The 10,632-nt window shown below is 48.5% G+C and overlaps 1 protein-coding gene across 1 annotated transcript; it reads right to left on the reverse strand.

The window, feature by feature from the left end:
• Positions 1-229: 229 nt before the first annotated feature.
• Positions 230-8,656, reverse strand: PRDM14 (PR/SET domain 14). The gene is made up of 7 exons (XM_090037699.1): positions 8,275-8,656; positions 8,133-8,189; positions 7,869-8,026; positions 7,506-7,776; positions 5,572-5,774; positions 3,034-3,135; positions 230-448 (listed from the first exon to the last, which is right to left on the reverse strand). The coding sequence occupies exons 1-7, from the start codon at positions 8,654-8,656 to the stop codon at positions 230-232; spliced, it is 1,392 nt and encodes a 463-aa protein (XP_089893825.1).
• Between the last annotated feature and the right edge of the window lie 1,976 nt (positions 8,657-10,632).

A 10,632-nucleotide genomic window follows, 5' to 3' on the forward strand; every position in this document is an offset into this window, starting at 1 on the left:
AGCCTAGGTACCATCCAATCCCTTAATTAGGGGGTTCCTGAGTGGGAAGTGAGTGGCAGCTGGGTCCTGTGCTAGCCTCTGTCCAAAAGCAGATTTCATCTTCTGAGATGTATATATACAGACACACACATACATAGTCATATACTTATACATATATATATATATATACACACACACACATACACACACACATATACACACACACAAAAGCACATACACAGCCGGTTGCCTAAAGAGTTGTGTGGAACTTCATATGGAATCTGAATTCCTCCTGCTCTAGGAAGTGTTTGCCACACACTAAGCAAGTGCCACCTTTGTGTGTGCGTCGCACATGACTGTCATGGGCTGCATGTGAGGCAAAGGCTTTGCCACAGTATTTACACTTGAAGGGCTTCTCTCCCGAGTGCTGGCGGATGTGAGTGCGCAGGATACTGGATGCTGTAAATGCCTAAGGATGTGATGGTTGATGAAAGAGAAAAAAGAAGAGTATTTAAAGTTATACAATTAACTACAAAACTATGATATAAAGGTCCCACTCCACCCAGCATGGCCAGGTCAGTCTGCTAATTAAGATCCGGTCAGTTTATTCCTCCTCTAAAAATCTTCAGAATTTCCACAGCACTGACCAAATATTTTCTTCACTCAGAAAAGAAGCCATAGAAACAGGACTGAAAGGGTTAGACTGTTCTGTCATCCAAAGCAGTAGGTGTAGTCAGGTCTAACTCCAGCAAAGTCAGTGGAATTACACTGATAGAAGAGGACAGTCAGGTTGGTTTATTATACTGAAAATATTTCTGACCAGAAGATACAAACATATATATTTCTTCATGTCAGAGAAGGTTGGATAAAGTCAAGTGTCTTTAACTACCTGCAGTAGTGTTGTGGTGCATTTGTAGCTGTGATGGTCCAGAAAATATATAATAAACAAGGTTTTTTCTTGATATATCTTTTGTTGAACAACTGTATATTTAGAAGAGATCACAGCAAGATTTCAGGCATGAAGCATCCTTCCTCAAGTCACTTCAGGACCCGAAGAAGGGCACCTTGGGCCCAAAAACCTGCTTAACATTTCACCCAACTAGAGAGTTGTCCAATAAAAGAGATCACTAGAAAAAAATCCTTGCTTCTTATTTAATTAACTGTCTATTATTGTATATTTCCCTCTTTGTTACAATCTTTACTGTAAATATTTTAACTAAAAAATATATTTTTCCTATGTAGGGCTTTGCTTATATTCACACAAGCAAGGCAACACAGTATAGAGAATTAGGATTCAGCTGTCAGAAATCCAGCATTTCTTCATGTTTCTGTGTACTCTCACCCATCATACCTGATCCCTTCTTTTCTGGGAAGAGATACCTCCCAGTCTGTTTTCTTCTTCCTTATTCAATAAATACTTCAGCATAATCAACACATTTTCCCACCCAACTGCTATTCCTTATGAACTTCCGTACTGCAGTGAAGCCTTAGCTGCTGTTGTCATACAGGAAGCAGTGGCTTAAATACTCAAATAAGATAGGCAAGAGTAACAACAGACAGCAAGAATGTATTTTGAGCAGATTGGTAAGACCAACACTGGGCTACATCCCCATCTGCTGTGAATCATCATAGTTTTTAGCAACAAATCTTTTCAAGCCACCCTTCAAACCACCTGATCTTTGATCTCAATTCTGTTCACACAGGGGATTACAGGCAAATGTTGCCAGGCCTCTGTGGAAGAGAGGATCACTGCCCTTCATGGTATCCTCTCTTTTTCATTTCAAGGACCTTGGGAAGGAGGATAACGTGGGAATCAGGCAAGTCCAGGATGCCAGATGTGGGAGACAAGGAGTCAGGACAAATGTATAAAGGCCCATTTCTCCAGAGTCATTTAATTTAAGTAGAAAAGGTAATGAAGGTAGGCTGTATTCTATTTTCAAGATAGCTTTCCCTGGTGGGGGAGTCACTGGAGTTGCCACTGCTGAGGGTAGGACAAAGAAAAAGAAACAGCAGTAGACAGAGAAGCAGGAGATGAATGGTTCTAGCCACATGCAGCTTCCCAAAAGTCAAGCGTAGCTTGGATTATCTATTCCATGGGGACTCGGATCCTTCACCTTGATAGAACAATGGGAGGGGAACAGAAGTCCCTTCCTCAAAGTTTTCTCCAATGGGTTTCTCCACAGAAGCATATAAGCCAAGTTATGATTTCCAACCCTTACTTACAACTGCAGTTTAAAGCAACAGAAGGTAGTATTGATGTGGATTATTAGTGGTAGTTGTACCACAAGCTGAGGTTTCTGAATAAAGCTATACAGTCTGAATAAAGCTATACAGTCTGTGGTTTTAACTTGTATTTTAGAGCTAAGCCTGCATACAAATACCTAATTTCTCACCTAACCATATGAGTAAGACTTACTCAGAAAGAGTTTCATTACTTCAAAGTCAATAGACAGATAATTAGAACAGGTGTGTGGAACAAGTCCTATTCACTTTACCCACTAAGTAGTGCAAATGAATTCAAAGACTCTTTGCTAGGGAAGGGAGCAGAAATAAACTCATATATTTCAACCCATTCATTCTTATCTATCTAAATAACCAAAACACTTCTGGAGCACGACATATTCATTTGTAGATTTCATCCTCACAACACCCTCATCCGAGAAGGAAAATGTTATTGATTTTATTTACAGATCAAAAATTTAAACATAGTGTAGATGCTTAAAGTCATCCAGGAAATCTGAGTCCATCTGTTCCATATCTCAGTCCAATTTAATGCCCAACATTTCACCTTCCCTGCCACTTCCACATTCTTTTTGTTATAGAAGTGTCCCAAATGTAAGTAAATTATAGATGAATTTATTTGGGTCTTTGAATAATCTTGAAAAATCCACTGTATCCCCATCCCTTCAGTTTTGAACTAGGACAATTTAAGATAAATATAAATAAAAGAATCTACACCCATGCTATACATTGAATCTAGCACAGAAATCTACATGAGATGAGCAATCAGACAAACACAAAGCAAGCTTCTGAGTGGATTGTGTTTTCTTTTACCTTGTTACAATACACACATTTGTAGGGTCTTTCTCCAGAGTGTACCCTCATGTGTTTGTTCAGGCTTGAAGACTGGGAAAAACTCTTCCCACATACTGAGCACTAGAGGGACAAATAAAGTTAACATCAACATTAACCAGCTAAAGCTTTTCTATCAAAAGGGCAGTGAAAAGACTGGAGGAGACAATGACAAACATATTGGGATGTGCATGTTTGTGTTTTCACATACACACATGCAAACTCCGTAATCCTAACTAATAAAAATCAAGTTAAAAGCCATCAGAGTCTTTGTAATATCCCAAAAACCATAACAAACATGCACAATTTTGAAGTTGTTTCCAGTGGGGAGGTTTAAAATGGATTCATCTATCAAAAAATCCATTAGTTCATTTTTCATCAAAATATTAATTAAACATATTGATTTCCTTGTTTACCAAAATGTGGTTTGGAGTTAATGAACAGTTTTGTATCCAGTGTCAATGATATGATAGCCTGGATAAACATTTCACAATAAAAAGTAAACACTTTTTAAATAATTGTCATTTCTGAAAAATACATATTTTTTATAAAAAAATATATATACAGAATGTCTCAGATAGCTTTAATACCTGTAAAATGCTGTACCTATATGCACTTTACACTCAGATCTACTACACATGCAACTCAGCTGAGTGAGTGAATCACTTCTAATAGAATCAGTAGTTACCTGTACAATGTGCTTCTAGGGCTGCCAGTGATGGGACAGATGCTGATTTAAAGTCCATAACAATTACATGAAAGATTTACATTGGCATCCGTTAAATTTGGATCAGGTCACAAGTGGTTATTCTTCAGCTATGATTTGCCTGAAATAAATTCTCTCTCACCCATAATATTCAAAGAAATTAAGTGGAAGAGAATGTTTTTAAGAAAGAGAAATTATATGCAATGTGGGTAGCCCCATAAATGCAGTATCCTCTGACCCATTTCATTTTTTATGGCTATGTACAATGGATCTTTTCCCTGTCATGTTTTGGATGACAATAACCTTTCTTCTGCGTGCATTTCAAAATAAAATGCCTAAATTCCAAGAAGAGATAGCCAGAAAGAGAAAAAAGAAATATCTAAACATAATATATGGTGTTCCAAAATTTGTTGAATTTGTTAAACCCACTTCTTAAATCTCTAATCCTTATTCCTGAATAAATATGATGTTATTATTAAATTGTAACATTGTCACTAAGGCATTTCACCTTAGTTCTGGGAGGATCCATAAAATAGGGAGACATATGAAGGATGATTTTTCAAACACACAGGAATGAGGGCATACGTATAAATACATACAGTTGTTATGTATGATTCACCTGTGTCACCTTCAACATCCTAACTGTATCCTGATATAGAATTTATGAGCATGTCTTATTCTCACTTTTTCCATGTTTCTGACAAGCTAATGGCAAAGATTAGTCAAATAACATGGAATATCCTAGCACCCTATTTTTAAAACTCTGACCCCTTAAAGTATCTAGAGAAGCAAGGCAAGTGCAGGTCCCCAAGCCATAGCAAGTGTCTCAGTGGATGCAAATATGCAGAATTTATGACAACTCCTAAACCAGGGAGCTAACTCTCTAACTGAATTCCTGATTCATACAGACTCTTCAAGGATGATAGGTAAGGTATTTCCTGGTCTGATCATCTCTTCAAGTCTGCATGCTTCCTACTTTCTGCTACCTGATGCCCCAAACCAGACAAGTTAAAAAAAAAACCTCCCAGGGCAACTGTTAAAACAGGCGCCATAAAGTTTTAGAATAAGGTAGGCAACGAGTTCAGAGGCACCCTGGCTTTCCGCCCTGCGCTCCCTGGGCTCTCCCCACGGGACAAATATTAGCAATAGGAAGGCAGCTTTAAAGAGACAGAGAAGTGCCTGTAAAACCTCCGTTCCTGGTGCCTTAAAGTGTTCGTGATTTTAGGAACAATAAGAGCTTGCGCCCGGGGCTCATTGTCTGGCTAAGGCTCTTAATTGTTTTAGCTCAGAGCTGATGGTCCCAATTTAAATTTCAACGCTGCTTTATTCAAGAGGGACCGGGTTTGAGAACACAGGTCGAAATTGTGAGAGAAAGCAGGAAAAGCAGCTTAACAAGCCAGGAGCAACCTCAAAAAACAGAAGCAAACAGGACTGAGGTATTGCAGGAGCCCCAGCCTCATTCTCCCTTTCTGCATACTTTAAGCATGGTTGACGCTGCAAGTTAGGTAAGGGAAATGTTTTATACACATTCATCCAAAGATGGGGTCGTGACTGGGGATCCAAAACCATCGTGTGTAAATCCCTGACCCTCTTGTACTGAGATCTGTTTCACACCGCCAGGATTCACTGCAAACCTCATGGGGAGTCACAAGGGGGACTAAGAAATGTGATATTTTGAGGGTTAATGTTTAGGGGGGAAGGTCTTACATGAGGAAGAGCTGATCATTTACAGGATAACTATCGTTTGAGGATGTCGGGGGTGGGGGTGGGATACTAATTCCAGGGGTTTGCTACCATCCGGAAACCAGGCTCACCTTGTGAGGTCTGTGCTTCTCGTGCACGTGCAGGATGTGGATCCTCAGCCTGTCTCTCTTCTCAAAAGACCGGTCGCACAGGTGACAAGGGAACTTCCTGTCTCCTTGATCCACGCAGCGAGTGTATTTCAAGTGCTTGTCTCTGTAGTATTTGTAGGCAAACACTTTGCCGCACCTCTCGCATTTATAACTCTCCCCGGATTCTGTACAACACAAGGGAGAGCGCCGTCATTCAACCACGCGGAGGCTTCACGCCCTCCTGCCGGCGCTGCCACTCGGTCGAGGCCAGTTGTAGCTTTTAGAAATGGTAACAGGATTACAGTAAATATTCAGGGCGCGATAATTAGCAAAAATGCAACTGGCAACGGTTAACTCTGGGGTTCCCGCCTGCGCTCTCCCATGCTACAGCGGTTGCGGTCACAGCAGTGAGAAGCGCACATCCTCGCTGGGCGAAATCTGAGGAAATGACAAGTTGTGCCACTGACTTCCGTGGGGTCAGGATTGCACTCCTTGTGCCTACTGCACTTAAAGGAGATCGCCTTTTGCCTGAAGGCAGGCACAGCAAAGAGAATAACTCCGCAGGAACTACAGGCAGAGAGAGAAGTCAGTCCCTCGATTTCCACCTTGGCTTTAATATGTGCAAAAGTGCATTTCTTGCAACATAAAAGAACCTCCTGGCCCAGGCAAAACCTGCTGGTCCGCCTAGAATATGAGTATCGCCTCTGCACATGTCCCGAAATCCAAAAATCAGGCAGCTGAAAGTTTTCAAGGCAAGATCAAATACGAGGGATTCTGCTTCAGATCGTTGGATCTGAACCATCTCATCAGTTTTCTCTAAGTTTGGATATTAAATTTCTGATGCCAGAAATATTTAAATGCCTGCTCTCGTAGGCTGCATGCCCCGACTAAGTGGTTTGAAATCAGACCTCAGCATCGAATCAGGAGTCGGCCCAATGTATCAGAGTTAAACAACTGCAAAATGTCATTTCCAAAATGTGCATTAAAACAAATCCACAACGCATGTTTTACTATTACTACTACTAGTATTATTTCCTGCAGTTTCCTCGGGATCTATCTTCCTTCGGGTATGTAACATACATCCCCACAAAGAACCAACCCAGTGGTCCCGGGGATTGCTGTCTTTCTAACGAGACAGACACCTCTGAAATCAGCCTTTCCAGAAACCAGATCTGCTGTGAATTAACCGGAGTACGTCTATTAATTAGACCATTAATTGCATTTCCAGTCGACGAACATAAGAGCGGTAGACCAAGACTACCTAAAACAAATGTTGTGTGACACTGAGTGTTTAATCCCGGGCAAAGAAAATACAAATATAAGGTGCTTCGTTGTGGGGATTGTGCCCTTGCCCTTAGGGAGCAGGATCGGGCCCGTGCTGCTGTTTGCCATGCCTGACTTCCTGGCACTACACGCGGGCGCTTGAGCCCCCTCATTTTTCGTGAGCTTAAATAAACCTCTGATCGCGAAACACAATCCAAAAGCAAATTCAGCTCATCGCATGGCTTGGGCTTCCCCGCGTGGGTAGCTCGGGTCTCAATCCGTTTCAAGTGTCTGCACGCAGCAGGTTGTTTTTTGTTGTTGTTTTTACTCGGAGCCTGGACACAAATCTCCAACCTCCCCAACCCCTCTCCTCCCCCCTCCCCCGGGGACCCTTCTGCCTTCGGCTGGAAAGAGGGATCGGGCCCTAGGTTTGGGGGGGTTGTCTTGAATGCTGCGGTTTAAATTCTAGACGGAAAGGACAAGCGGCACCTGTCCTCCCCTGGAGGGCTGCTGCGGGCGGCCCGCACCTGCTGGAGGGTCAAGCGAGATGCTAGGGAGGAGAGGGTCTCCGCCGGCTGCAAGCAGAGCCACAGAGAAACGAAAAATGGGACGACGATGCCTTGCGGGGGGGAGCGGGGGTCCAGGGCACCGACCTTCGGCGTGGAGCTGGGGTCTCTTCCCTTGGCTCGTGCCTTTCAGGCTGAGGGGGATGCCCAGGAACTGGAGGTAGCAGTCCCCGTACCACACGAGCAGCTCCTGCTCGGGCAAGATCTCCTTGCAGGTCTCGTAGAAGATCTGGCCCTGGCACTGGACGGCCGTGAGGTTCTGCTCCTCCGGGAACCGCGCGCAGTTGACGAGGGACATCCAGTTGCCCGCGGCGCCCCTGCCGTCGATGAAGTGGCTCAGGCGGCCGTCCTCGAAAATCTGCGGGGAGACCGAGGTGCGTGAGGGGGGCGCGGGGACCCCCCTCCCGCCAGCCCGGCCGCTGCCCCGGGGGGAGCCGGAGCCGCATCTACCTCCCACATTAAGGAGTTGTCATCGTACGTCTTGATCTCGCTGGTGTTGACCACTCTGCCCTGGAAGGGGCCGAAGCGGACCCCTTTGGGGATGGGCTCGGTGCAGAAGACCCCCAGCTGAGGCACGTCGCCGCACAGCGCCTGCAGCACGGCCAGGCCTGCGGGGAGAGCAGAGCGGAGCGGAGCGGAGCGGAGCGGCCCCGGGGGCTCCGGGCGCGGCGCGCACGCCCCAGCCCCAGCCCCAGCCCCGCGGCCTCCACTTACCTGCGGGCACCTGCAGCGCGTCGGGGTCCGGGAGCGCAGCCGGGGAGTCCGCGGCGCCTGCGGGGCAGAGCGGGGAGGCGTGAGCGGGGCCGGGACCGGGGCCGGGGCCGGGGCGCGAAGGCGGGCGGCGGCGGCCCCTTACCCGCGCGGGCCGGGGGCAGGCGCAGCCCCGAGATGGCGTGCAGGCTGCCGGCCCGCGGCTCGGCTCGCAGGGCGCCGTACAGCACGGTGCGCAGGTCCGCCTCGCTGAAGCGATAGATGGGGGGCGGCGGCGCCCCGGCCCCGGCCCCGGCCCCGGCCCCGCTCCCGGCCGCGCCGCGCCGCCTCCTGGTGCCCGGCTCGGCGGGCGGCGGCGCGGCCGGGAAGGGCAGCGGCGGGGAGGCGGCGCGCGGGCACTGGAGCGGCGGCAGCAGGCGCAGGGGGCCGCCCAGCGCCTCCGGGGGCAGCAGCGGCGGGTAGAAGGCGGCGATGCCCGGGCCGAGGCCGCCGTAGGGCTGGTCCCGGGGGGCCAGGGGCAGCGCCATGGCGGGGCCGCGCGGGCAGGGGCGGCTGTCCCGCGCCTTGTGGCCGCGGCCGGGCCAGGCGGGCGCTGTTAAAGAAGGCGGCGGCGGGGCCCGGGGGGGGGGTCCCGAGCCCCACCTCCGCCCCCCGCGGCCCCGGCACCAGCCATTGGCCCAAGAGCGGCTCGTCCCCGGGGGCCGCTAGCTCCGCGCCCGGCACCTGCTTGCGGCGGGGCGGACCAGAGGGCCCGCGCCGGGATCACAGCACAGTAATATAATATAATATAATAATATAATATAATATAATACTTGGTCAGACTTGTATCACATGTCAGATTTTGTCATATGGGATTTCAGTAGCATAGTATAGTGTAATGGGTTAGGCAGACTGGTATGACATATGATTATATGAGAGAAGATGAGGGACTGCTCAGACATATATGACTGCTCAGACTCATGGCACATATGGTACGGGAGCAGGTTGTAGCCGTGTTGGTCGAAGGACACAGGCAGACAAGATTCTTTGGGTGAATCTGATCTCTTTTATTAGACCAGCTTAAATCGTTGGGAAAACATTTTCTTAGCAAGCTTTCGGGTTTTAAAACCCTCGGTCAGGCCGAGGACGCCCCTGCAGCTGGCGTGTGCTCGTCCTGGGTGGAGTGACCTTAGGAAGAGCACACGCCAACTGTTTGCTAAGAATTTTTTCCGCCGACGATTTAAATTGGTCTAATACAGGGGACGCGGAAGGGAAGGGATGCTGGACCGATGACTCTGGGGGTCCCGTCCAGCCCTGCCTCCCCGGCGCAGCCGTGCCGGCGGTTTCCAACACCCGCGCACCCCCGAGCCGGCTGTGCGGCTCCCCCTGCTCTCCCCCACAGCCCCTCCACTGGCTCCGGCCAGGTCTCGGGCGTGCCCGCGCTCAGCTTTTCCGCCCTGCGGAGCTATAAGAGAGCCGCTTTCCCGAGGCGGGCCGGGCCGGGGGCTCTCAGCACCACGCTGCGCGCCTCGGGCCCCCTCGAGGGCTCTCCCGGCGGCCGTGCAGCGACACGGGCGGCACCCGCGGGGCTGTCTGGCTCCGAGGCCTCCCCGCCCGCGAGCAGGCTCCCCTCACCCCGTCCAGCGCCAGCAGCCGCATGGGCTGCGGGAAGGGAAAGGCTCGCCCCCCCTCCCGAGGCAGCTGCTCTCGGCCCTCCCCCAGCCCGAGTTAAAAGGGGGGCCGGGGCTGCCTGAAGTACCCCGATGGTCTCTCCGGGGCAGGAGGAGGAACCAGCCCCCGGGGCTGTTGCCACCTGGAAGCGAGGTTTCGTTGTGTCGCCTCCGCCGGGCACGGGAGAGCAGGGGCAGAGGACCGGCTCCCCCAGCTCCCAGCCCTCCGTGTCCGAGTGACACGCGCTTAAGATTAAAGCCCGTCTCCCTAGTGCGGCAGAGGCATCCCCGAAACACGAGCCACGTCTTTGTTTGGAAAGACAGATCCCGGGGAAGATTTTTACTCTGCTAATGGCCTCAGGCAAGACAACGATAAACTCCCGCCTCCCAACAGAAAGGTGCAACATTTCCTATGTAACAACCTAGCAAACAAAAACAACAAAACCCAAAGGAACCAACCCTGGAACTGTAGAAATGAAAGGAACAAGAGCTTCTGTTGCCCTGTGGGATGAAATCCATTCCTTAAAGAAATCCAGAGTAAAAGAAATTGCAGGTTTTAGAAATTACCAACCTTTTCAGAAATGATATTTCATTCAACACAGAGGCATGAATATGGAGAGGAAAACAAGGTTCACAGACATTCACCAAAGGTGAATTCAGTCTCATCTCCTTGCCCTGAAACACACTCTGATGCTGACAGGTCACATTCAGACCATTTTTGAAAAGTCCAGCTTGACAGTTACATTCATATGAAATTGCACATTTGTATATGACACATAAGATTCAATTTACCAAAACGATAAAGAATTTATTAGAAAAAAAACCATTACGTGCATGATTACACAAGCATACCA

This window comes from Crocodylus siamensis, chromosome 3 (assembly GCF_052110815.1).
Source record: "Crocodylus siamensis isolate JL-2025a chromosome 3, ASM5211081v1, whole genome shotgun sequence".
Lineage (NCBI taxonomy): Eukaryota > Metazoa > Chordata > Crocodylia > Crocodylidae > Crocodylus > Crocodylus siamensis.

Coding starts and splice junctions, on each gene's coding strand:
- PRDM14 (XM_090037699.1), bottom strand. CDS start 8,656: ATGGCGCTGCCCCTGGCCCCCCGGGACCAGCCCTACGGCGGCCTCGGC. Junction 8,027..8,132: donor CGCGCTGCAGGTGCCCGCAG/GTAAGTGGAGGC, acceptor CTCTCCCCGCAG/GCCTGGCCGTGCTGCAGGCG. Junction 3,136..5,571: donor AGAAGCACAGACCTCACAAG/GTGAGCCTGGTT, acceptor TTGTCCCTCTAG/TGCTCAGTATGTGGGAAGAG.